A 26,356-nucleotide genomic window follows, 5' to 3' on the forward strand; every position below is an offset into this window, starting at 1 on the left:
CAAGTTGAAATATAACCCTGACCCCTGCCCTCCACCTCAGCCTCCACCTCATGTTCACCCTTACCCTCACTTTCCTCCTTGCTCTCACCCAAATGGAGAGACACTAGAAAAAGGATCTCTGGGTTATCTGCATGGGCACACAGGCTCCTTCCAACTATGCCTTCTGGTCATTTGCCTAGATAAGCCTCTTGACCGCTGGGTGCCCTCCGTAATTTCAAAGGTCAGGTGAGAGGGAGGGGCTTCCAGGGCCAGGCCCCAGATCAGACCACCACTAAATCCAGGGCTACCCAGCACAGGCCCAAAAGCAGGCCCAGAGGGAGATCAAAGGGAATTTGGTAAATTAAGCAACCTGAACAAAATTACAGGATGAAGATGACTTTAGACTGGGTGATCCTGAAGGAGCCCCCTGTCTCAGTGAGGCAGTGCTGGAACACTCCTCCAGCCCTGTGCATTCAGGACTGGGCCAGAAGGGTCAGGGAAGATTTCCCAGAAGAGGGGCCTTCGTACCGGGCCTTGAAGCATGAATAGGAGTTTTTCACCTGGGAGAAAAGTTTTTCTAAGCAGGACTAACTGGCAAAAGTGCAGATGAAGAGTGCAGAGTATCTTTGCTGGGGAGAGATGAAGGAGATAAAACCAGAGTGAAGGGGGGAAGCAGTTTGGGCTGGGAGAGGACCCTAGATGAGAGAGGGTCAATTTGTGCAGACAAAGGTGGAAAGGAGACAAGTTTCAGGGGCTGCCTGGTGGTCATCTTCTCAGAAGGCAACAGGAGATGGCTGGATCCCTGGACTCTTGGAGGGGGACGTGAGGCGATGTGTGTGTATGACATTGAGGCAAAGAATAGGGGTCCTGGGAGGCTTATACCTCTCCCCATGCCTCAATTTACCCAACTATTACATGGGCAGTATGGATCCCTGGTATGGGCAGCTTTCTCTTTGGACATAAAAACTAGGGTTCACACTTTGTCATAAGGTGAGAAGGTCGGACCAGGGGTCCTGCCCCTACCCCCCGCCGACAGTGTCCATTGCCAGACACTCAGGTATCCCAAGGCCAGACCAGGGCCTGGCCAGGCTGGGGGCTTCTGACTTGGCTCCAAGGTGAAGAACAAGGCTTGGGAGTGTGGAGGTGGCTGGGGAGCCCCAGGCCCCCCAAGGGCCGCTCTGTTTACCCGTGGCTGCCCGCCTGCCTCTGATGCAACAGGCAGGCTCCAGTTACGTGAGGGTGGCAGCTGGGGCAGCTCTGGGAGCAGCAGGTGCTGCGGGAAGGATCAGCCTGAGCTGAGTTGCCCGGGCTATCCCCTATTTAGCCTATCCCATCCCCTTCCACCACTGGGGCCCCTCCCACTCCTGTCCCTCCCAAGTCACCCCCTCCCACCATTCATGCTTCCATGCCCCCTTCCCATGCTGGTCAAATTCTAGCTCCTTTCACACTCTGTTTCCTACAACAATGCACCTTTCTGCCTTTGCCCTGTTCCTGTCCTATATCCTCCCCATCACTATGACACCTGTGTGGATGGATCTCCATCTCCCATGAGGTAGTTAGGAGTGGAGAAAGAGGTTAAAGGTGGAAGGGAGGCCTGAGGGGCGGGGAAGAGGGAGGGGGAAAGGTGTGGAAGGACCAGAGGGGTGGGCCAGGAAGTTGGGGGGGGGGCAGGAGAAAGAAGGAAGAGGCAGGTTAGGGGGGTAACGAATTCAAGAAGCTATTCTCCTCAAGCCCCCCTCATTCAGTCTATCTCTCACAGAGTCAGCAGGCGAAGACTTCGAAGGACCCTCTTTGGCAAAGACAATGTGAGCCAACTGGCAGGGCCTCGGGATTAAGAGAACCCTGGGTCCCTCTCCCAGCTCTGACTCCTATGTCAGACCAGTCACTTCACTCCTCTGTCTGCTCAAGTGATAAGTGGAGACAATAGCAGCCCCTTCTCTTGGGGCAGGGGGTGGGGGGAGCTTTTCAAGGCCCATCTCCAATTGTTCTCCTCTAAAACCTTCTCCATCCCTCTTCCATTTGGGGTTCCAATACCCGCATTTTGTTTTGCAGCCCAGTGCTGACCCAGGGTGTTGGGGATTCAGCTCTATCTTTCCCATGGTGTGGTGGAACCAAATGGCTCTTTCCATGGGTTTCTTGACAAATTGGGGAACCCTAGAGAGGTATGACTGGTGGAGGGGCATCCAGAGACCTCACTGGGTGCAGAACAGGGAAAGTGCTTCCCAGGGATAGGAGCGCTAGGAGTGCTGAGCAAGCCTGAAAACCCAGCTTGAATCAGGGTCTAGGGACAAAAAGCCACAACTGACTCTGATACCTGTCCTGACCACTGAGGACCAACTGGAGGCATGTCACTGGCCCTGTGGGCCTCCTTTTTACTTTACCCAGGAGTTCTAAGGAGGATGGATGGCCCACACTTACCCGAGGTCCCCTCCAGGTCTGAGGAGAACCCTATCCTTATGAATCCTGTTCAGATGTGCAGTGGCATGGGAGCCTACTCTTCTCCCAGCTGCTCATCTAACTTGGTTCTGCTAGGAGCAAGTCCTTCCTACTGGGGGTCTGAGAATGCCAAACCCTCTCTAGGGTCTTTCCTCCTGGCGGCAGTGTGAGTTTCTGCTGTGTAATCTGGTCCTGTGGAGCCTTTGTTGGCTCTGAAAAGTAGGACCGAAGACATATAGGGTGGTTAAGTGCAGGAGGTAACCTGCCCCAACCTTCATGTCCCCATGGGTCCAAATTTGGACAATGACTGCCCAATACCTGGCCAAGCCTTTGCCTCTTGTGCCCCCTAGTGGCTAGTTGGAGCTCCCACCAAGCGTAAAGGGCAAGATGTGTATGCAAATAAGGTATAAATTAGCAACATAAAGAGAGCCCCTGGGACTTGGGTGCTGGGGGATCTGACAGTCAGAACCTTGCCCAGACCTCTCTGAGAGAACTATCAGTCCTGGCTAATAGAGGTCATGACCAAAGGCTGTGGGTGATGGGGAGTCCTGGGACACCTCACAGTTGCCCCTCCCCACTAGCTCACAGGGCTAGCCACCAAGGCAGCTCTTGGGAAGTATGCTGTTATCCTACTAAGCTGCCCATCTGCCTCTGACCTGATCCCTTAGGCCAGGGTTAGTCTGTCACCTGGGGATTGCCTGTGCAAGGCCTGACTCACAGAAAGCTATCCATGTTTGCTGGCTAAATGGCTGCATGGTGGATAAATGGAAGGACAAGAAGAGGTGCCTTCAGAGTAGGTACAGCGGGAAGTGATGTGTGTGGGGGCGGTCACACACCCAATCAGGGCTTAAAATGGGATCATCCTAATGCTCCTCCCACCCCTCAAATTGAGCTAGGGCAATGAGGAAAGCACAGAGGGCCCCGCCCCCACAACCAATACACCCTAGGAGGGGTGACACGGTTGACCTCCATTTCCTCACAGTCCTTCCTTAACACCTGTCTCTAAAACCCCTCCTGGGCTCTCAGGCCCTTCCAGAGCCTTGATACACCCTCAGGACCCTTTCTGTCTCCCTTAGGGTGCCACTGGCCTTTGCCATCCCTCTGCCCCAGACACCTCCCAGTGCCAAGCTAGTGGATGCTCTCAGAGCAGGGGGCCTGGGCCATCTTGGTTATATTCCAAACAACTCTATTTTGATGTTCCTGGTACATTCACTGGACACTGCATTGACACACAGCTGGCCTTGGGGACATACAAACCATGGAACATAATTGCCTAGCCTTGGAATTAATGAGATCAGCATGGGCTCTTCTGCAGTCAGCAGAAATGAACTCAAAGCAATTTTGATAAGAAGTAATTTAGGGACTCAAGAAACTGAAGAATCATGATTTCAAGTGTCAGGTGTGGCTGGATCCAGGGCCCTGGGCAATGTTCTTAGGTCCTCCTCTATTTGCCAGATCAACCCTAATAGGAAGATGGTACCTTTCCCAGGCAAAATTCCTAGGCAAAACTTCTCATTGGGCTACATGCCCATCTGGATCCAGTGATTGCAATTTGGGAGATCATGGTCTGAATAGCCAGGTGGAGGTCCCACATCCACTCCAGGAGCTAGAGGTGGTATCTTCATGAGGCCTGAGGGTGGGGTAGGTGTTTCTGCATGAGGCACAGTGCAGGCCAAGTAGGTAGGTAGATACATGAATGTCCGCCTGGAGAGAAGATACAATCCAGCTTTCCTTGTGCAGATGGAGCAAAGGAGGGCTGGTGCTGTGTCGCCAGGAAATCATAGGCAGGGCTGGAACCAAACCAGGTTAGTCCTCTTGTAACAGGGTGGTCCCCAGGAAAGGGGGAGGTTCCAGGTTCCCTGTCCCACGCAAGGGAGGGTGGAGCTGAGCAGGGAGAGAAGAAGCTGCAGAGGAGACTGAGGAAGGAAGCAGGATGGAGCCAGAAGGAGACCTGGTGGAGGCACATGGAGCCTAGAGACACGTGAAGAAACTGCGCTTGCCTTTAGGTTGTGGACTGGGTGACACAGATGTGGGTGAGACCTGAGGGGAGGTGACAATGGCGGCTTTCATCTTGATTTTAATTTTGCTCTTTTCCTTCTGGGCTTGTCTGATTGTTTCTGACCCTTTTCTGTGGGTCCCCACTGGAAGATGCTTTAGACTTGTGGCAGGCTTTGGGGCCTTGCTCTGGGCCAATCCCATTTGGATGGAGTTTTACCCACAAGAGGACGGGTAATTTTGGGTGCTTGATTTAAAAACTAGATTCTTTGCCTTTCCTGTATTGTTTCCAAATTGTATTAAAGTTCCTTCCCATTAAAGTCTCATGTTTTTTGTTGATGTGGTGGATGGCAGAACCCATTTAAAATAGGCAGGTTTGTGTGGTTTGGGCTGCCCCTCTCTCTGTCCTGTAACAGATTTGGCGCCCAACATGCCCTGTAACACTCTGGCTATAGGATCTTGCACAAATCACACTATCTCTCAGACCTATTTTCCTATCTGCATATGGGGGTGACACCTGCCTTACAGGGCTGATGAAAGATGACTCCTGAGAAGCCCCCAGCACAACACTGGGCACACAGAGTTTGGTTGGAAGTCATGGTGGTGGTTACTGGTGCAAGGAGTTATGGCTGTGGCCATGACTGTGTCCATAGCTTAAGGGAAGTGGGAAAGACAAGGCAGCAAAGCCTGGTCTTAAGATATTCACAGCTGGTCTGACGTTCCAGGCAGGAGCAGGAGAGAAATGCTGGCCACACTTGCTTGACCTTCAGTCCCAGCCAGGTCCTACAAGACTGTCTAAGGGTCAGGTGGGAGGTGGGGGCAAAAGGCAACCCTGATTCTCTGAGCCTCAGTTTCCTCTTTTGTAAAATGGGCTGTTGTGGGTCTTAGGACTTAAGAGGCAGGTGAGGGCAGAGGACTTGACCTCATGAGGGTCACCAATAACCCCAGTGGGGGGCAGAGTGGGGAGGAATGGTGAACTGAGGGTATCGATTCTGGGAAGGATCAGATGGAGGTCAGGAAGAAGAACAGCAGATGACAGACTTGTGGGCAGGGCAGCATCCTTGAGGCTCAAGGGGTGAGGGGAGACCAAGGTGCAAGGGATGGGACAAAGAGATGGTGCGGTGTGGTTCAGGGTAGGCAGGCACTGCTGTGAGGCACTAGGCGGGCTGGCAGGCAGACCCCCTGCTCCAGACCCCAGGTCCCCGGTCTGTGGGATTACTCATTGCCCCCAGGCCCACAGCTTAGCTTGATACAAGGCAGGCGCCCCTGACTGTATGTGTGAACTCAGCTGCCTCTTGGAGCTGCTTCTCTAGGGTCTGGGGGCCTGTCTCCATCATTCTCCTGACCCCTGACAGGGAACAAAGCACAGGCTGGGCTCCAGGAGCTGCACAGCTGGGGTTCACAGTCTCTCCGCATTGCCATCAGACAACATCCACCTGCATGCACAGAATAATGTCCCACCAGCTGTTCTTGGTGCCATGCTTTCCCCACAAGGCCAGCCACATTCCTGTGTGGAATGGGCATCCACACCCCTAACTGGGCCTGGCCATGTGACTGGTCCTGACCAGTGGTCCTAGGCTAATGGGTTGGATGAACATGAGGGCCCAGCTTCCAGAAGATTGGTAGGCCTGCTCTATAGCCATGTGGAGGAGATCCAGACCCCCACAGCCAACAGCACTGTCAAGGGCCTAATGCATGAGGTCACTACCCAAACATTGCCTCTGAGAAGTGCTGGGTAAGAGGCTACCAGGTGACCTGGCTTAAATCACAGAACTAACTGTGAATAAATGACTGGTGCTGTGACCACTAGGTTTGGGAATCATTTGTTATACCACCACAATCAACCACTACCACATACTCTGCTGCCTGATGAGCCAGTGTGTCTTAAAGCAAAGACCAGAAAGGGAGAGGGACTGGCTCAGGGTCACGTAGGAAGTCAACGGTGGTGAAGTCGGTGGTGGAGCGAGGGTCCAGAACTGGGTGGGTGACTGCCATTCCAGGCCCATGTGAGAGCCGTGAGAGCACGTGTGTGGATCAAGCAAGCAGCTAACACGTGGTAGGGTGGGCTTCCCTCTCTGTCCTGGGGCTATGGTCCTTGGGATTGGGCCTGTGGCATGGATAAGGAACAGGAAAATGACAGAGAACATTAAGGGAGTGGGCTGACAGTGACCCTGAGCAGCAGAGGTAACAAACCCCCCCATCCCCATCCTGCAACACCCCCACTGATGAAGCCATTTTATGGGCCTTTAAGAAGCTACTGGTTAGACAAGCAGGTCCTTGCTTAGACATAGAGAGAGCAGGTTAGCCCAGAGCATGGAGCACAGGCCCCTGAGCACTGACCTGGTCAGAGGGGCTGGAGCACCTCCAAGTCTCTTCTGGGATCAGGCTGAGGAGGGAGAGGGTAGGTCCTCAGGGCTGGAACAAAACATGTGCAGCATTCATAAGGTCAAAGTCAGAGGCCATGAGTCAAGATCAAAGGCCAGGAGTCCATTAGGCTAGCTCAGCTAGGCTGGAATGTGAGTTGGAGTCATGCTTCGGTACTCCAAAACCCATGGCCTGAACCTTCAGGGAATCCACTATGAAGATGGGACCAGTGGTCGTGGCTGGGACATGCTGAGCTGGGCCTTCACACCCACAGGGCTCACAGTGAGAGGGGCAAGGAGCAACCCAACTGACTACCAATGTCTTTGAGAAACACAGTGGTTTTCACAACAGCAGGCACAAGCAGGTGTTCAATAGCACTTGGGAAAGGGAGTTGAAAGTAAAAGCTATGGCTCTTTGAGGTCCTACTCTGTGTGGGGTGTCATGCAAGGATACAGTGAACTCTAGTCCAGAGTGCTGCCACCCGCCATCAGAGGGAAGATGACTACACACCTGTTTTCACACATCCCCAAGGCTTTTTGGGTTTTGGCAACTCTCATCTTGGTTATCAGAAACAGGTGTTCTTCTTTCTGAATGCCTGGCTGGGAGACAGGCAGTTGGCACCCAACTGTGGGGTCAGATACATCTCAAGGTAGAATTACAATCTGTGTTGTGTGTTCAAATACGTGTTTATTTTTATAATGAAAACAACAAAATCAGCTACTTCTCTAAAAACTCTCTTCTGACATGCAAGGACTGAAGTCCTTTTCATTTTCATACCACCTGGTCCTGTGTGTAAAGCCTCGGTCAGCATTGAGCATGACGCCCACGGTGCCCCCAGCCTTCCTCCCTGACTCTGTCTCCCCCTTCTCACCCGCTCCAGTCACCCACCTCCTAGATGTTCCTCCAGTCCACCCAACTCAGCCGGCCCCACTGTGTATCCCTGGTCATTTGTCTGCATTTCATGAGTACCTTTGCGTCCTCCTCAGAGGCCCCTACATCCTTTCCTACTTTGAAGCAGGTCTGAAATGCTTGTCTCCATGTTTACCTATTTGCTGTGTCTTCCCCGTGAGACCACGAGCACACCTGTCCCAGTCACTGCTGTGTCCCCAGCACCCAGCTCACGACCAGCACATAGCAAAGCTTAAGACCTGGGGCTGAGTAACTAACTCTCCTGCTATAGATTCCAAAAGATAAGAGGAAGTCATCAGACTCCATGAGACAGGAAAGGGAGTTTTGTACAAGCAAGAAGTAGTAGTTCCTGGCCGAGCGGTGAAGGTCCTCACAGCAAGGTGTCTGAGAGCAGCAGGGTGGCAGTCCAAAAGCTACCTGTGGCCCTGGGCAGTGGTGTTCATGTGGTCTCGGATGCTGATGGCCTGTTTCAGGAGTCCCTCCACACTTCGGAAGTAGATGCTACTGTCAACAAGGTTCTTCACTGCACTGAAATCAAGAAGGGACCAGTCAGCACCCGCATCACCCCCTACGCAGCCTGTAGGATTCCTATCCAACTGGTGCTCAGCAGGCACTTTGTAGATTTCATGGTCCTTCCTGAGAACTCATCCTGGGCTGAAAGTTTAGGCTTCCCTGCTATACCTAATTAATACCCATACCACAGAGCACACAATGGCAAAACTTCTCTTCCCTACTGCTAGACTAATGTTTACAAGCATAAAGGTCCCAAAGACATCTTGCTCTCCTCTGATAACATCCTGCCTCTGAAAGAAGCTTATCAACTCAACAGGAAATCTCTGGAGGTGAGTTCAGAAGGAACCAGGACACCTATCCCCAAACAGGGGACACTACTGCATGGCAAATCAGCCTTGGCACTGGCACTGTGGTGAGGTACATCCAGTGAAAACATCCTCTCCAGAAGAATACCTGAAACATCACCAACTACTAGGGGTCTTGCTAATGCTGGGAAACTGCCTGTGCAAGGATGCTGCAGTGAAAATAAGAGTGTCATCCTGAAGTCCTCTTGTTAAAGACAACAAAGTCACTCCCATTTGTCATCAGCCAAAGATCACAGGGGATGGAGGGGGATAGCACTGGTTGCACAGTTAACCTGTTCATCTCATGCATCAAATTGCACCACATTTTCTAAAGCTTGGTTGCCCATCTTGATGAAAGGCTCACTAGCATAAGCTCACTATTGAGTAGTTTACCCTAGTTTATATCTTTCAGTTTCACAGCAACTATTAATACTGCATAACACACTTCCAACAACTAAAGGGTGCCTTTGTGTCCATAAAGGAAAACATAGTTATTTAGTATTAGAGAAAACCACAATTCACTGAAGAGATGTGCTCAGAACACAGAGTACACTGGCAAACTGCCTAGTTCAGCAGATCTTGTAGAACTTTCTGGGACATGAAGGACGTGTTCTTTATCTATTGAGATGATGAGTAAGCACTTGAAATGTGGCTGGAGGGACTAAGGAGCTAAATCTTCCATTTCATTTCATTAAATGTGAATGCATTAAAATGTAAATGTGCAGTCCTGGCTCCTGCACTGATGGTACAGGTAGAGAAAGCAGGAGAAAACTTGGACTTTGACATGTTTTTCTTGGAACCTGGGTCTTGCTGATGAGCTCATGGCTGTCTGAGAGCTGTTCAGCAACTGTGAGAAACTCCTACAACAATCCCCCCCTTCCCAACCTCACTTACTCCCAAAACCTACATACATACACACATATAGACTATGTTTTCCTAGAAATACATACATACATATGGTAAAGTTTAATTTACAAATGAGGCAGAGTAAGAGACAGCAATATTATCAACAATAATTAATAACAAAATAGAATTATAACAAGACACTATAATGAAAATATGTGAATATGTATGAATATGGGTTCTTTCTCTTATTGTATACAATATTTTGGGACCACAATTGACCATAGTAACTGGATAAAGAAGGAGTACTACATTTCTTTTCTTCTCTTCCTTGAGCTAATGGTGTCTGTAACTGCCAATGTCAGTGTTGTCAGTGTTAGCTGCCGATGGAGGAAAACTCAGTTATATCCCCAGCAGCAGGACTACCTGTCTAGGAACTTTTCAGACAACCAAGCAGCAAGAGGTGTACAAACCTACAATGCCACAGACAAGAACAGCAGTGGAGGGTCTAGCCTCCACCAAATAACTCAATTTGAGTCAGTGGCAAACAGTACTTCTAAATAAAGTCAAGCTCCCAACACATACTGAACAGATCAGGGAATTAAATACAGTCATGGGAACCAATAGCAGAACAGAAAGTCAGGTCTAAAAAGCTGCAAAAATGGAAGGAAACACCAACCAACACTTTTCACTCTGAGAGACACCTTTCCTTGGGGGTACAAAATATGGAGATTTAGAGAAAGTTAAAATTTAAAAAGTCACTCCCATGTTCACAGCATGACTAACAATAGCTAAAATACAGAAGCAACCTGTGTCCATCAACAGATGAGTGGATACACAAAATGCAGCGTAGCCACACAGCAGAATACTAATCAGTCTTAAAAAAAAGAAATTCTGATGTACACTGCAATATGGATGAACCTGACATAATAAGCCAGAACCAAAAGGACAAATACTGTGTGATTCCACTTATGAAGTCTCTAGGGTAGTGGTTGCCAGAGTGGGGGAGTATTTAATGGGGACAAAGTTTTAGTTTGGGAAGATGAGAACGTTCTGGAGATGGAGGGAGGTGATGGCTGCACAACCATGTGAACGTGCTTAACGCCACACAGCTGTGCACTTAGAAATGTTTGAAAGGGGCCTCCCCGGTGGCGCAGTGGTTGAACGCTGGGTTGCGAAGCTGCCCGCAGAGGCGCCAGTTCAATCCCTGGCTGCTCCCTGGCCACCGGAGGAGGGTCCCGCATGGCGCGCAGACCTCTCCTGCCGCCCGCTGCTCCCCTCAGCAGTGTACTTCGATCCTTCTGCCTGCTCTGCTCCCCGCTCTGGCTCTGGTGAATTCTCTAGCCCTCCCGCGCTTCTGACTGTACCCAGTGGTTGTATAAATAAATTAAAAAAAATAAAGCTTAAAAAAAAAAAAAGAAATGTTTGAAAGGGTAAACTTTTTATTATGTGTATTTTGCCACCACCACTACAAAAAAAAAAAAAAATAAATAAACCTGGAAGGAAATAAAAAGTATAAAGTAATCATTCAAGCTTTCACCCTCCTTCCAGTTGCCATCCACCCTATCAACCACATGCCACTGGTATGGAGCAAACACTGGTTCCCTACCAGGGCAATATCTCCTGGATCCTTATCACCGCCTCCTGTCACAGATGTGGAGGGGCTCAGCACAAAGAACTCAGGTGTCAAGCAAATGGGGAGAAACACAGGCCTGGGCTAGAGCCGGTGTGCTTGTACCAGGCAAGTTGAGCTAAAATGCTTCAGGGGGGTTCAGCAGATAGGGTTGACTGGGTAGCTGGCTGAGATCACCCCGAATACCCAGGAGACTGAGGCACTACAGGCCTGGCCCTGGGGCAGAGTGGGTAACTCCAGCAGAGGAAGGCTGAAGTGCTTACCTGCAAGCATACTCCACAGTGTAGATAGCTCCCTGGCTCTGCTCCTCCCATCGCTGCATGTCTGCCTGTGGGGAGAGGGGACTGTTAGGAGGGGGACAATCACTTGGAGAGAAGTCCCCTCAGCTCTCTGAGAGGAAGCACTCAATAACCAGTCACCATGGCCACAGTCTAGTCTCTCTTGGACACCTAGCTGCCATGCCTCAGGACTTTTGCACAAGCTGTTCCCTCTGCTTGGCATGGGCTTCCCTTGGGTTCTCATACACTGTACCCTTCTTACATACAGGACACAATTAATGCAGATCCTGTGGTCTGGGGAAAGGGCTCCTGTGTTGTTGAAACTGCCCTGCGGTGGGTGCAGCCCTATACCAGGCAGCCCCATCTTGGCCTAAAGTAAATTCCCAGGAGTTTGTCCTAGGTTTTGAATTTGCAGTAAAAGGTATGAAGATTCTAACAGCAGTTTGATGATCATGTATGATACTGCAAATAGCACAAAAAAAAAAAAAGTGAAAAAGAAAAAACACAATTAATGCAGATCCCACTGCTCCACCCTGAAAACCTGTCCCAGATCTGTCCACTCAAGGTCCAACCTGGCTTAGCAACCACCGCCTTCTCACTGGTGTCCCAGCCTTGACTCCTGCTCCCACTGCCCTTGCTCTATACAGCAGGTTCCCTGCTCAGGCGGTATTGACCCTGGGGTGGGCAGGGCTCACCTTATGCTGGGCCAGCTCAGGCAAAGAGCGGCGCACATGCTCCTGCAGTCGGTACAGGGCCACGGACGGCTCATTGGCCAGGACATAGACGCTCTCCGTGAACTTGTCTGTGACTTGGGGCGGGGGGCGGGGGAACAGAGGGAAGAAGCATCAGACTCATGACTGCTCAATCTAGTTCAGTCAGAGCCAAGAGGAATATCCAGTGCTTCCCAGCAGCTGGGTGACCTGAGGCCCCAGTGATAGGCTGAAGGAGATGATCAAAGCAGGATGAAACAAGTCCATGTGGGAGTTACATAAGTGCCTTAATGGAGATGTCATTAACTCTTTCAGTAAACTCCTGATCTTCTTTTCACAAGTTCACTCACGGCCCACATATTGTCCACTGGGATTCCTTTCTTCCTTTTATCCCAATGATCACATCTGAGATTTTTCTTTGGAGGATCGCCACTAGCTACTAGACCCAAAATGCATAGAACTTCCACAGCCATGACTGATCATCAAAAGGTATAAAAGACTGTGCCTGCTCTGTGTGAACAGACAACTTGGAAGTGTGTTTGTCCCCCCTAAATTCCCTGTCCCAAGCACAGTACTGTACCCCCAGGTAAGTTAATCACACAGAAATCCTCATACTTGATTGTTTTCAACAAGGTATTCCCAGTGGACCAGTCATCCCCACCCTTCCTACCTGAAATACAAGCAGATCTTGCTGGTTCTGTCTCAAAACAAAGCCCCAATGTCATTCATTCTCACTACCAATTGGTCCAGGCATAGCCATCTCCCATCTGGATACCAGAATTAGCTCCTCGACTCATACTGCCAATAGTTTGATCCCTACTCAACAGATAGAGTGACCTCCTCATGAACACATCAGATATGTCTTTTCTTGAAATACTCTAAAGCCTCCTGTCAGGAAATATCATCTTCCTTACCATTGCCCACAAGACCTCACTGTATATTCTACCTGCTGTTGACTGCTCTCCGCTCCCCAAGCCCCCAAATCTTGCCCTCTTTCGCAGGCACAATGGCTTTCTGGCTGTACCTTGGATACTCCCAACGCTATTCAAAGGGACTTTATGAGATAATGGAAAGGTTCTATACTCTATAGTATCTGATGTGGCAGCTACATAAGGCTACTGAGCACTTTAAATGTGCTCATATAACTCAGAGTCAGAAGTGCTACTTTTCCCTAATTTTAGTTAGCTTAAATTGCCCATAAACCCTGTAGCCAGAAGCTATTGTATTGCAGCATTGCTCTGAATACTTTGCCTTTGCACCTATTCCTACCACTGAACATGCCTTTTCCCCCACAGGCTCTCTCATGCCTCTGCTCAAATGTCACTTTCAGGATGAGACATTTCAGATCACCAAGTTCAATCAAGTGTTCCTTCCATCTCACTCTCAAGCTCAGCACCTTGGTCATCTCTTTTACCCTTAAATTGTCGTTCTTTATTAGGTTACATCAAGATTACAAGTTTACAGAAAAAAAGTTAAGCTTGGATTTATGAGTACAGGGGTTTCTCTAAGCCTCATTTCCTCATCTGTGAAAATGAAGTAACTTCATCCACCTTGAGGTTTGCTACCGAGGCAGACCTTATGCTATTGCCAGGGCAGTGTGGCTGGCCAGGGAGAGAATCCAAGTGTATATGAGATTCAAGGGAGAGTGTGTAGAGTGAGTTCCTCCAGCTTACTGCTGTGTCCTGAGTAGGGCAAGGCTCAGCCTGCCACCTCCAAACCTGTGTCCTCTTACCCTCCTAGATTTCCTAGTTTGTTTTGAAAATGAGCATAGTATAGCTTACACATCCCGGGAATGTTACGGAGAGGGAATTAACTGTACTTGTTTCTTCTACATATTTAGCTAGAAATAGTGTGTTTGCTGAAATGACAAAAACATTTATGATTTTAAAGTAGTTTGCGGCAGTTTGTAATTTGCAGTTGTGATTTACATATATTTGATAAGTCAATGTAAACACACACACGTGTATATATACATATACGGCAACAACAGCAGACTGCTATGTCCCAGACGTTCAGGACGCCCCCCGATCAGGTCGCCCCCGCCCGCCCGGGGCCCCGCACCACCTTTCTTTCCCTTGAGTTGCATCTCCGGCTCCTCCATGGCGACCGCGGCCGGGGAACCTGAGGACCGGAACTGAAACTGTGGCGCGGGGACGTCCTGCTAAACCTTCCCCTGTGAAACCCGACGCCACGCGCCCCAGTTCCAGTGCGGTTCAGCCTGTCTTCCCCACTCCTTGGTCGCCCCGGACAAGAGAGGAGTCATGAGAGGCGTGGGAAGGTGTCACTCGAGAGGCGGTGAGGAGGGGCACACCTTTGAAGCTCCAGCAGGGACATCTAGGCTGGGGAGAAGCAAGGGCGCCCTCCCTTCCCGAAACCGTTTTTTCGGGGGCAGACGAATTGAGGGAACGCTCCACATAGAGGCCCTCCTTGTAAACCGGCCCTACTGTCACGAAATCACTGCCTATGAGTTCCAAAAGCGGAGGGGACATCCTATGGCGTTGGATGGTGCTGCCTCTTTAAATCCCGGACTCACCCCCCCACCCTCTCCCCCCACAGCCCCAGGACAGGGGAAGCCCCGCCTACCCATTCGAAGCTGGAGCCGATAGGCTCTCTCTGGAAAAATCTATGGGCGGAGCTGGGGCTGGTAAGCGGGGGCACAGACTTCCTCAGCGTTCTCCTAGGCCCCGCCCACCCCTCTAGGTCCTGAGGGGACTAGAACTCACCGGCTAGACTGCGCTGCTTGGGCCCCAGCGGTAGCCACGCCCCTCCCCCAAGACTTAAAGGGCCAGAAGCAGCTCTTACGGCATGGGGCCTTCCGCACTTTTGGGGGGCGGGGGTGCGCAGGCGCAGTGGGGGAGCTGCTGGTGGGGGTAGCGATTTCCTATCAACTTGCTCTCTGTCCCGGCAGAAGAAGCTAGGACGCTGAGGGTCCAGGTTCCAGTTTGCTGCCCCTTACATCAATTGGAGGAGAAAAGTTTGTGAATTGGGTCCCCAAGTTTTGGGGGACCCCGGCTTGCGACGCGGGTTGACAGAGGAGACTCGTGGGACGTGAGTGGATCCCCGGAATCAGTTTGGGGGGGACGGGTGGGATAGAGCGCATCACACCTTTGCTGAGCCTCACTGTCCCCAAAATAAGCAAATAATCACAATTGTTAAGCTATGACCATGTATCAGGCATCTTGCTCAGCTATTTACAGACATGATTTCTTTTAGGTTTCATTTCCCCGTTTTATTAGTGAGTAAACAAGCTCAGAGAGGTTAAATTGTGTGCCAAGTTCTCACATCCAGTGTGTGGAGCGATTAGAACAAACACTAACCCCAGTGCCTGGGTTTTTCAGCAGTGCATGTTGTCTGTGTGTGTCTGGTGGTGGGCATGAGTGAGCGTGAAAAGCACTTGGATTCGAGTTTTAATTTCTCCACTTAGTGATTTACCTACCCTGATTGTGCTAACCATGTGTAGCCAGTGCCAACTTAGTAAGAGCTGTTGATATTTATTGCTGTCTCTCCTCTTTTGGCACTACCACCAGCTTCCCACATGGAGTCCATCCAGCCTGCAGAGGATCTCAGTCTGACCCAACAGCCCCTTGCCCCAGAACTTGGGGACCCTGAAGACCCTGGGGATGAGGCCCCTGATAGTTCAGACACTGTGGTCCTCAGTCTCTTCCCCTGCACCCCAGAACCTGGAATTCCTGAACCAGATGCTGTCACCTCCTCACCTCAGGGTAGGATACTTCGCCTGGGCCTCTGAGCTTTGGCCTCTGGGATGCTTGGAAAGTGGAATGTCAGACCTGAGATGGATTGCTTTTTTGTCTGTAAAGTCCACATAACAATTTTCATTGTAACCAGAGTTATGTATGATTCAGCGCAGTGAATATGTTCACCATGTCTCAGCCATCACATCTATCTATAATTCTAGACCATCTTCAACACCTCAAGAGGAGACCCTGTGCTGTGCACATTAGCAGTCACTCTCACTCATTCTCCAGTCCCTGACAACTCATCTGTTTCTGTCTGTGGATTTTCCAGTTTCAGACATTCATGTAAATGGATCACACTCTATGTGACCTTTGTGCCTGGTCTTTCATTCAGCATCGTGTTTGCAGTTCATCCACATTGTAGCTCGTATCAGGATTTCACTCCTCTTTATGTCTGTGTGATACTTCACTATGTGAATGAACCATATTTCCTTCATCCTTCATCCATTGATGGGAAGGTGGCTTGTTCCCTTTTGGTAATTGTGTCCAGTGCCACTGTGAGCACTTGTGTATAAGATTTTGTCTGATTTCAGCAATTTAGAGTAGATTCCTAGGAGTGTGATTGTTGGGTCAGATGGTAGACTTTAACATTGAGAACCTGAGGATTTCTTGTGACCAGAGTCCTTGAACATGTCTAATTCAGTTCCCAGAGATTTTATCTCTGCTGGTTCCTTCCTGTGTGTGGAATGCACTTCCAAGATCTCTTCTCAGGGCTGAGTTGGTAACACCTCCTCAAAGCAGCCCTTCCTGACCACTTTGTCTAAAACAGACTCACCACTGCCCTCCTTCTTTTCAACTTTTCTACCTGCTCTTAATTACTTCTGAAAACTTTTTTTCAAAGTGGGCTTTCATTCTATTTCCTTTTTTCTCTCTGACACCCCTACTTGTTCACAGGTCCCTTAAAAGCATATCCTGATATCTGGGAAAGTAGAGTGAGTAGATGGTGGGCACTTTTCTTGGAAGTTCTAAGCCCCCAGGTTTGGCCTGAAGCCCCAGAGATCTGCCATGGGGAAATTGAGGCTCTTCTCTTGTCTCCCAGCCAGCAGCTCTCTGAAACACTCCACAACCCTCACCAACCGGCAACGGGGGAACGAGGTCTCAGCCCTACCAGCCACCCTGGACTGTGAGTGAATCCTTGGTCCCAGAGGGAAGTCAGATAGCGTGGTGGCAAGGGCTGAGAGGATCAACTTTGGACTAGGGGTATACTGGGACACCAGGAGTGAGGACTCTTCATCTCTCTGGTCTGCAGCCCTATCCATTCACCAGCTTGCTGCCCAGGGGGAACTGAGCCAGCTGAAGGAGCACCTGAGGAAAGGTGATTGTCCACACTCTTGCACTGGCATGTCCAATCCCAAGTATTAGTATGTGCGAGTGCTGACATGACCCACGAGTGCCCATGTGTGTCCATGTGCCTATCTCTACACATGTCTGTGAGGGTGACCATGGGTGTGCATTCAGGTATGTGTTCTCCCCATGTTTGACCCCCCCCCCACACCTACCCCATTCCACTCCCACAGCACTGGGGAGAGTGGGCGGGGTGCAGCCCAGTGGAACACCCCCCCACTCCTGCCAGGCGACAACCTCATCAACAAGCCAGACGAGCGAGGCTTCACCCCCCTCATCTGGGCCTCTGCCTTTGGAGAGATCGAGACCGTCCGTTTCCTGCTTGAGTGGGTGCGTCCGGTCTGGCTGGGGTGTCTCTGGGAATGGAGGGTGGGTTGGGCTCCTCCGAGTCTGCTGGTGTCTCATGTGTAAGGTGGGGCTGCCACAGGGACTCTGAGATTCCAGGGACAGCCCCATTCCACCTATTAGTGCTCCCTCTGCCTCCCTTCAGTCACTGCTCCTGTGTCGCCCCCTAGGGTGCCGACCCCCACATCCTGGCCAAGGAGCGGGAGAGCGCCCTGTCACTGGCCAGCATGGGCGGCTACACGGACATTGTGGGGTTGCTGCTGGAACGTGATGTAGACATCAACATCTACGACTGGGTGAGGTGCCGCCACCAGCTCAGTGCTGAGGATATAAAATAGACCCACCCTTAAGCCTCCCAATTGTTTGGGGCATGGGGCAGACACAAATAGAAAACTGAACTCTGGTGAGCAACGCTGTAATGGCAGGCACATAGGCAACTGCAGGAGCCCAGAGGTGGCTCACATAGCCAGAGAAGGTGTCTTTCTGGAAGAAGGGGCATGCATTTAAGCTGAGACATAAAGGAGCTAGACAGGTCAGATGATGAGTAGGAGGAACTACATTCAACTGGACGGTACGGCTATTGTACAAGTCAGGAAAATATTGTAATAGAGTATTGGTTCCCCCACCCCTATCCTCAGAATGGAGGGACGCCGTTGCTGTACGCCGTGCGTGGCAACCATGTGAAGTGTGTGGAGGCCTTACTGGGTGAGTGGAAGTAGACTGACCCTTTGGGATTCCTGAGGGTCCGGGAGAGGGGTCTGAGCTCTTGACAGTTCTTGGAAGGGTGAACACCACCTGCTTTTATCAGAGGATTGACTTGGGAAGAACATAATGGGCATCTGGCCACCTGGCCAAGCATCCACACACTCTGTGCCTCAGGAGCCCTGGGGATGGGGATTCTATTGACACATCATCTGCAAGTTCATCTCTCATCCACAGGCATATTGGCAACCAGCAGACCAATGGCTGTGTTGCGGGGTGGTTACTAATCCTCCCAAGTCCTCACATCCGACTCTGGCCTCTGGCTCCCGGGCCCAGCCGCATTGAGTGCCTGCTCTGTTTTGCAGCCCGAGGAGCTGATCTCACTACCGAGGCCGATTCTGGCTACACCCCTATGGACCTGGCTGTGGCTCTGGGATATCGGAAAGGTTGGCTTGAGACACAAGGGGCAGTGACAGGGCAACCACAGGGAACACAGGACACCCCCTTAGATATCAGATCCTGGCAGTGAGCATTTGTGTTAGCAAACATCAAGTGCCACTGTGCACCTGGCTTGGGGATGTCCTAGCTCTGGTTTTGGGGTTCCTTGTGTACTGGGGGTGGAAGGCCGTCATGTGTCAGTTTTAGGGACACATAGGCACTGAGATGGGTGGGGGTCAGGGAGGGCTCCCTGGGGTGAGGGAGGACAGTGTCCAAGAAAGATGACCAGCACATACAGAGGTCTAGCTGGGTGGGAACACCACAATGTAGGGGTCATGGAGCCAACCTTCTCCTGGAGGGAGGTGTGAGCAAGGGCAGCGGCTGACCCTAGTTTGACACCCCACTTCCCCCTTCAGCTCCCCTATCCATAAAATGGGGAGATTCTAACAAGACAGACCTCCTAGTGTCACAGGGAAATTGGGGGATTGGGATATCTCCAGTTCCTTCTTTGAGTTTACCCCCTTTGGAATAGAAGTCATTTGCCACAACCCTTCTTGTCATAATTCACCAATTTTGTTTGGCAAGGAATATTTTTATAAAGCCTCCAAAACTTCACTTTTATGAACGTAGGTCCTGGGGTGGCAGCCTCCAACCTCCACTGAGGTCCTGGGGTGGCAGCCTCCATCTTCCATCTCCTGGGGAGGAGCATGGATTTCTCCACATGTCCAAGTCATAGGATGCAGACCCCTATTTATCCCTGAGGGGAGGATGCAGTTCTCAGGGAAGGCAAGATATTACAGCACCCCTCGCACACACCCTCCTCAGTTGCTACTCAGTCATTCCCGCCTGTCCTGTGTCCAGTGCAACAGGTGATCGAGAGCCACATCCTCAAACTCTTCCAGAGCAACCTGGTGCCCGCCGACCCTGAGTGAAGGCTACCCACTGGGACTCAGACACTCAGGGAGCAAAGCAAAAGGTCAACCCAGAGTTGGGGGGATCCAGCACAGGCTTCAAAGGCAGCTCAGCTCTTGGACAGACGGTGGGAAGGGGCCTTTCCCAAGAGGAACCAATAAACCTTCTGTGCAGAACTTGAGGGACTTTGCTGTGCTTCCTGGAAGAGGTGGCTGTCCAGTAACCTCATTCCTTCTTCTCCCCCAACACCCGCAGGTGGTAGATAACCACCCGGCCAAAAAAGTCCGTGGCATCCTCAAATGTCACCTTCAGCTGGTCCACCTCCGCAGCCGGCACAGGAAAGGTGTTAGCACGGGCAGTCAAGGCAAAGAGGTGGCACAGTATTTCCTACCTGCAGCCCCACCCAGCCCCCCTTCAACACCCGCAGTGTGCTGGGTAACCGGCGGGTTTTGGGCCCTTCTGAGACTTTCACACAGAACAGGTTATCACCAACCTGCTATACAGATAAAACAATGGAGGCCTACTGGCCACAGATCAAAGTCATGTGCCAGGACTTGTTCAACCAGGCCAACAGCTTTCAGCACCACAGACCACCCCCTCACCCTCACCCCAGAGGCCCACACAAGATATCTGAAGCGAGTTGTTGTCTTCTGGGTAGAACTCCACAATCTTGCCAAGGGCTTCACTCCCCTGGGAACCTGCAGTATGAAGAAAGGGCTATACTGTGAGGCCAGGGCACCTCCCAGCCCCTACCTTCCAGGCTCTTCTAGTACCTTCCAGGCGTCCCCGGCGACTGGAGAAGCCCCCCTGGAACTGGATCTGCAGCTGGGAGACACGGATGCGCTGGGGAAACTCTAGTAACACCCACTGGATGGGGCCCTGGAAGTAGACAGGGAAACTGAGGCCCAGGCTCACTGCAAGCTCAGAGTCCTGCTATGCCCTTGATTGGGAAGGTAACCGAAATACCTCCCTGGAGATCCCAGCTGGCAGGAGCACCCTTGGCGGTGGGTAGATAGTCCAGGGAAGTGCCCCACCTGATCTGAGTTCCAGCACGTCTCCTCATCTTGGTCGAATAAGTGCTTCTTTCCAAACTGCCGGGTGTTGCGATTCAGGACCGAACTCACCCTGGAGCCACCAAAATCAGGGCGAGCAGAGAGACTGAGCGCACCACGTGCCCGCCCCCTCCGCAACAGCGGCTTCCCGACCGCAGCTCTGCTCACCCGCAGCTCCGTCCACCTCTGTACCACCCCAGGCCGAGGGCTTTGCCCACCACCGCCCACACCCTCCAAGTTCTCACCTGCTTATGGTCTCTGAGCAAACCAAAGAGTGGGTCATATCGGCTCACAGGGTCTCGCAGAGCGCAGAGCTGGGCTTAGCCCAGGTTCAAATCCCAGCGCCCCCGCGGCCACAGCGGCTCACCCTTGTCCACACGTGGGTCCGCACGTCCTCACCCGTAACTCGGAACAAGAGGGCGTTAACCTGGGGAGGGACTGCGAGTGTCGGGAAAACTGCCAGTGACAGCGGCCAGGCCTTTCACAGCATGTCCAAGAAAGGGAAACGGTACCTCGGGATTTTAGGGACACCCGCGCGCTCTCCGAGGCTCACTTTCTCAGCAAACAGCTCCCGGCACCAAAGCCCAGACCCGGAAACGCAGGAGTCCGAGCAGGCGCAGTGCGACTCGGGCCCGCCCAGCCTCGATCACGGGACGGGCTCTGATTTGAGCCCCGCCCCCCGCCCCCTCCTCTTAAAGAGCCACGTCAGTGGTGGCTTTTGCCCTGGAGCTGGAGAAGGCTAGTACCTAGAGCGATTGCGTGCCGGCTGCTAGCCGACGCTGTCCTTTGGTGCCCGCGGCTATAGAGCACTGGTTTTGGAGTCCCTAGGCCTTCCTGTAATGATGTCTTCCTACTTGGAGAAATCGCTGGAATCAATTCTCGTAACTGCTAACTCAGCCCGAGCCCCTGCACCTCACTGCCTCCCAGAGGCCAAAGGAAGAACTGAGGGAGAAACCATGAAGTTTTCAGTACAGTGAATCTCTAAAAACTGTCTTCCCACTAAATTGCTGTCTCCCACATCAAGGAAAGCTTCTTGGAGGAGGGGGTATGTGAGGTGAGTTTTGAAGGATGAATAGGAGTTTGCCAAATCAGATTACACAGAGCCTCAGATACTAGACTAAAGATTTCTTTCAGTGATTCACTACACAACTCCTATCCCCTACTTTCCAGCCCAATGCTGAGTGATGCTGGGGACAGCAAGAAGCCTCAGGTACCATGACATACCTGAGGAAGCTCCAATCCGAGCAAGGCGGAGCTAGATGTGTACTTCCAGTCCCGGGGAGCCAGGACTGAGGTCAAGAGAGAGATATTGGTCTGGGGAACAGGAGCTCAACCTGGTAGAGGGCTTCCTGGGAGAAGGGATATTGTGCCTGCTCCTTAATGGATGGGCAGGAATTCACCAGGGTGAGAAAATCTGGGGGTAAGGGCACGAGGGAGTTCCAGGCAGGGAGTACAGTATAAGCAAGGGCCTCGCTTACTGAAAAACCATGAATTTGAATAAAATATATGGAGCCTGCCAGTTCCTTCTGGGCCTGGAGCAGTCTCAGGAGGTGATTGAGGAAGGGTGGAACCCCATCTGATCTGCATGAATGAAGGGTTCCCAGGGAGAGCTGCCACTGGCAGGGCTGCAGCTCCTGGCTTTGGCTGAAAGGCCTGGGATCCAGTCCTTTCAAGGATTGGGGGAATGGTCCTCCAGCATCCTCTGAGCGTCTGGCCAAGCCCACTCTCGGAGGGGGGTTGGCTTGGAAACTGGGACACCCCCGGAAGGGTCTCTTTATCAATCTCTGCTTGCCAGGATTTCCTGTATTCAATCAGGGTTTGGTGCCATGCAGACCGACTCTGCTGGTCTCAGGGTTGGGTTGGCAGGAAATACCTCCCTACCCTGAGAAGAAGGGAGGAAAAGCATGAATCCTGAGGGCCCAGATCCACTTCAATTCCTGGCTGGGCTACTCATTGGCCATGTGACCTGGTACAAACACCTTGACCTCTTTGAGCCTTGGTTTCCTTATATGTGAAATGGGGGTCATTCTACTTATAGGACTGCTGAAGAATTCAGCAGGGCGACACATAACAGGGACTGACATTTGTATCTGACTTGAAGCCTCATCTTATCTCCACCCATTGACTGGGGAAACCTGCTATTGCTGTTCCATGTCACCCCATTTTATAATTGTGGACACAGGCAAGTTTCCTCAGCAAGGATACACATGGCCTTAGGGCCCTTAACATAACTCCTGTTCTTGGCATGGAGCCGCCTTGCCCACTGGGATAAGGCCAGCTCAGTACCTTCTTCCCGCCTCCTCACCCCACTGGCGCCTGGGCATGAAAGAGCCTCCTGTTTCTCCAGGGAATTAGCAAATCCCAGCAGGGCAGCCAAAAGTGGTCCATTCATTCCCCTGAGTGAAGAGAAGACTAAGCACTGCCTCCCCACAAACCCCAGGGCATGGGATAGGTGGAGCTCTAGAAGAGCCAGGAGACTTTCCTCCGGGTCGCTGAGGGAAACTGAGGCACAGCAACTGAGGCAGTCATTTGACCATGGTCTCCTGGCTCCTGGGGAGGCCAGGACCTCAAATCTGACTCGAATCTGACTCCAGAGTTCCCTCCATTGGGCTGTTTTGCATTTTTCAGGAAAGGAAATGAAAGCTCTAAGAGGGACAGCTATTTGCTGAAGTTACATAGTAAGTATGGATTAGGTAGAGGGTGACTCTCTGGGGAGGCAGCCCCTCTCATGGCTGAGCCTATTGCCTATAACTCTGCAGGGAAAGGCTCTTTCTACCTTCCAACCTCATTTTCCTCATGGGGAACAAGTGTGATGGTTGCTCCAAGGCCCCAGCCTGGAGGGTCTTGGGGGTGAGTATAATGAGGTTCAATCTACTGTGAGACAAGACTGGGTGTGATTTGTCTGCCTAGGGTCTGCCTGGGATCTGCCCAGGTCCCACAAAGCCCAACTCGAGAGTGGACAAGCATTCACTCACTGCCAGATGCATTTGTCCATCTAGCGGGGTATAAGACTAGGAGTCTGGTAAGAGGTGACAGTGACAGTGGGAGGGGATGACATAGGATGGAGTAACTGAGGTAAATTTGCACAGTGGGAACTCCTGGGCTGAGACTGAGTGTGTTTAATGGTGAGTGTGAGTGGCTGTGCTGTGAGCATGGCCTTGGGGGGCCTGTACACCCAATACTAGGGACACAGTATCGGTAGTTGTGCCCACAGCTGTAAGGTGGTTGGGTATGAACAATGTAGGGCAAATGTCAGGAAAGCTAAGGTGTGGTGGCTTTGAACAGTGGGTGTGTTTGAGTGTGAAGGAAATCTAGGACCTGCCACACTCACAAATGAGTTTAGTTATGCAGCAGTAGGCATGACTTGTGTATGACCAGGTATAGTTGTGTGTTACTACTTGAGTCTGTGTGTGGCAGGTGTATCTATTTGTGGCATTTGTGACTTGTATAGTCAGGTGAGATTGTGTGTGCCAGGGAGTTTGTTTGGCATTGTGTAACTTGTATGTTACCTGTGTAATATGTATGATCTGTATGACTTATACATGGCCTGTGTAACTAACTGGGCGTGGTTGTACCTGAGATACCTGTGCTGTCTGCTGTCACTGTAACTGGGTATGAGTGGTACTGGTAACATAAACCCACATGGTGTATGACAGATGTGAACATGGTTGCATGTGACATGCCCACGCATCACCCTAGGTATGTTGAGAGGCACTTTGGGGACAACATCTGTCTCTAAGACCTAGCTCTCCAGGAGGCCCATCCTCCATGTCTCTGATCTGGCCCACCAGCCCTCTCCCCCAACTGGCAGCAGCCCCTGGCCTGGGCCCCAGCATGGGGGACAGAGAAGGCACTCAAGGCTAGGGGCTGCAAGCCCAATCCCAGCACTGGCCTATAAATAGCTCTTTGAGCCCAGCAAATTCCCAGGCAAGGGCACCCCATTCAAGCCCCCAGCAACAGCCTGCCTCTGGGCTGCAGGCCAGCCCCTCTGAGCTCAGCCTGGCACCAGCAGGAGAAGGAGGAGCGACCTGAGCAGGGAGGGGGTGGGTGGTCAACTTGGCTCTGATATCACAGATTTTGGCTCCCACTTGGCCCTTCCTCATGTATGCAGCCTCAAACAAGAGGTGTCCCCCTATGCCCCAGTTTTCCCAGCTGGAAATTGGGCACAATATGATGGCAGCACCCACATTGTGTGTTAACTTCCCATTTCATTGTCCCAGCAACCCTTATAGTGGAACTGTTCATTATCTTGTTTTAGATGGCCAAAAGCTGAGGCACAGACACACAAAATGACTGTCACCCTGTTAGGAATGGCAGAGGAGTTTTGAACCCTGAAATTGTGGAGGCCAAACTGCTCTGCTCCCACACACATCACACAACCACACCCGGACCCCAGTTCCCTACCACAGCCACAACCACCCCCTTCACACCAGCCTGCAGACACTCACATCTGCCTGGTCCCCAATCTCCATTTCCTCCTCTCTGATATGGAATGGGATAGTAAGCCAAGTGTCATGGTATCCTTTGGGCTACGGCTCAGTTACAATCCCCATCACCAGTCAGTAGACACTGGCTGCTAGACACTGACAAGTGCAGAAAGTTGCTGAGTTTGCACCCCTAGGGTTCCCCCCCCCTCACACCTCACTTATTCCCAACTCCTCTTTAGTAATCTGCCAAAACTATCATGTTCTCTGTTTGCCTACCCCAAACACCAGACAGAGATCCATTCTCAGAGCTGGCACATGCATGCACATGCACACTCAGAACACAAGATGCAGTACCCAGACCCTTTCCCTGGCATGGACCATTTTCTGTGCTGAAGATTCAGTCTTTGGGAAGCAAGGTAGGGAAGGCTTAATCTCCTTAGGGTTTTTTTGGTTTTTGTCCCTCACATTATCATTTTTCATTATGCCAAAAGGCACAACAGGGCCTCCCTGGTGGCTCAAGGGGTTAAGCACCACACTATGAAGCATCCACAGCCTCTGCAGCACAAGTTTCTCCCAGGCTGGCCAGGGAGAAACCCACATGGTGCAGCAAACCTTTCCTGTCATGCCCGCTGCTTCCCTCAGCAGTGTATTTCAGTCAGTCTGCCTGTTCTGTTCCCCATTCTGTCTCTAGTGGATCCTCTCTCTCTCTCTCTCTCTCTCTCTCTCTCTCTCTCTCTCTCACGCACGCGCACACACACACACACACACACACCCCTGCATCTCTGGCCTGTACCCAGCTCTGTATGCATAAATAAATAAATCTTTAAAAAAAATAAAAGGCACAACATTTACCATTTTTAAATGTACATTTCAGTGAAACCAACTATACTCACATTATTGTACAATCATCACCACGATCTAGTTCTAGGATATTCTATCACCCTAAAAGGAGATCTCATCTCCATGATAGTCACTTCCATCCCCCTCTCCAGTGCTTGACAACCACAAATCTGTGCATTTGACTATTCTGGACATTTTATTTAAATGGATCTCACACTATGTGTCCTTTTGTGCCTGGCTTCTCTCACGCAGCATCATGTTTTTAAAGTTTATCCATATTGTAGTGTATCAGGGATTTACTTCTTTTTATGGCTGAGTTATATTCCAGTGCATGTTGGGGACATTTTAAGATTCAGTTTACAAAGACACGACACATGTCCCCTGCCCAAAGAAAAATTATTCCTGTGACAACAGTACCTGGTGCTCTATGAATGCAAATGGACAAAGGAATGAATGAATGCCCCGATGTGGCCAAAGGTGATGGAAAAAGCTCAGGGGTGCAACATTTCTTGACTAGGTCCTGACAAGTCATTCCAG

General features: G+C 51.2%; 3 protein-coding genes and 1 non-coding gene across 5 annotated transcripts; 2 read left to right on the forward strand and 2 right to left on the reverse strand.

Annotated features, from left to right (window-relative positions):
- Positions 1–1,373: 1,373 nt before the first annotated feature.
- On the reverse strand, positions 1,374–14,126 carry BORCS8 (BLOC-1 related complex subunit 8). The gene is made up of 6 exons (XM_037506245.2): positions 14,069–14,126; positions 11,990–12,102; positions 11,280–11,344; positions 8,101–8,211; positions 6,751–6,825; positions 1,374–6,517 (listed from the first exon to the last, which is right to left on the reverse strand). The coding sequence occupies exons 1-5, from the start codon at positions 14,103–14,105 to the stop codon at positions 6,792–6,794; spliced, it is 360 nt and encodes a 119-aa protein (XP_037362142.1). The 5' UTR covers positions 14,106–14,126; the 3' UTR covers positions 1,374–6,517; positions 6,751–6,791.
- LOC119242452 (small Cajal body-specific RNA 16) lies at positions 11,584–11,768 on the forward strand. Its single transcript, XR_005124463.1, has one exon. It is a non-coding gene; the product is annotated as a small Cajal body-specific RNA 16 (non-coding RNA).
- Positions 14,127–14,192: 66 nt separating the features above from the next.
- RFXANK (regulatory factor X associated ankyrin containing protein) lies at positions 14,193–20,674 on the forward strand. 2 transcript variants are annotated; one of them, XM_037506241.2, is made up of 10 exons: positions 14,193–14,299; positions 14,913–15,052; positions 15,532–15,726; positions 16,799–16,882; positions 17,009–17,074; positions 17,333–17,433; positions 17,619–17,744; positions 18,087–18,153; positions 18,516–18,596; positions 19,450–20,674. In XM_037506241.2, exons 3-10 carry the CDS (start codon positions 15,540–15,542, stop codon positions 19,518–19,520), a joined length of 783 nt encoding a protein of 260 aa, XP_037362138.1. In that variant the 5' UTR covers positions 14,193–14,299; positions 14,913–15,052; positions 15,532–15,539; the 3' UTR covers positions 19,521–20,674. The 2 variants fall into 2 exon arrangements, with proteins under 2 accessions (XP_037362138.1, XP_037362139.1); XM_037506242.2 differs by lacking the exon at positions 14,193–14,299 and adding an exon at positions 14,592–14,648.
- Positions 17,321–21,166, reverse strand: NR2C2AP (nuclear receptor 2C2 associated protein). Its single transcript, XM_054693393.1, has 6 exons — positions 21,065–21,166; positions 20,798–20,979; positions 20,535–20,625; positions 20,274–20,379; positions 20,130–20,198; positions 17,321–19,844 (listed from the first exon to the last, which is right to left on the reverse strand). Exons 2-6 carry the CDS (start codon positions 20,833–20,835, stop codon positions 19,726–19,728), a joined length of 423 nt encoding a protein of 140 aa, XP_054549368.1. The 5' UTR covers positions 20,836–20,979; positions 21,065–21,166; the 3' UTR covers positions 17,321–19,725.
- Between the last annotated feature and the right edge of the window lie 5,190 nt (positions 21,167–26,356).

This window comes from Talpa occidentalis, unplaced genomic scaffold (genome assembly GCF_014898055.3).
Source record: "Talpa occidentalis isolate TD23 unplaced genomic scaffold, MPIMG_talOcc4v2.1 talOcc4.12, whole genome shotgun sequence".
Classification (NCBI taxonomy): domain Eukaryota; kingdom Metazoa; phylum Chordata; class Mammalia; order Eulipotyphla; family Talpidae; genus Talpa; species Talpa occidentalis.

Bases quoted from the DNA above. Each gene is read 5' to 3' on its own strand.
- NR2C2AP (XM_054693393.1), bottom strand. From the start codon at position 20,835: ATGACCCACTCTTTGGTTTGCTCAGAGACCATAAGCAG. The intron at 20,199-20,273 runs GTACTAGAAGAG...TTCATACTGCAG, and splicing joins TCGCCGGGGACGCCTGGAAG to GTTCCCAGGGGAGTGAAGCC. The intron at 19,845-20,129 runs TATCTTGTGTGG...CCCGTGCTAACA, and splicing joins AGACAACAACTCGCTTCAGA to CCTTTCCTGTGCCGGCTGCG.
- BORCS8 (XM_037506245.2), bottom strand. From the start codon at position 14,105: ATGGAGGAGCCGGAGATGCAACTCAAGGGAAAGAAAG. The intron at 12,103-14,068 runs GTGGTGCGGGGC...CCCCGCCCCAAG, and splicing joins GCAACTCAAGGGAAAGAAAG to TCACAGACAAGTTCACGGAG. The intron at 6,826-8,100 runs GTAGCTTTTGGA...GTTTTGTTCCAG, and splicing joins ACCACTGCCCAGGGCCACAG to CCCTGAGGACCTACCCTCTC.
- RFXANK (XM_037506241.2), top strand. From the start codon at position 15,540: ATGGAGTCCATCCAGCCTGCAGAGGATCTCAGTCTGACCCAACAGCCC. The intron at 17,434-17,618 runs GTGCGTCCGGTC...GTCGCCCCCTAG, and splicing joins TCCGTTTCCTGCTTGAGTGG to GGTGCCGACCCCCACATCCT. The intron at 18,597-19,449 runs GTTGGCTTGAGA...TCCTGTGTCCAG, and splicing joins GGCTCTGGGATATCGGAAAG to TGCAACAGGTGATCGAGAGC.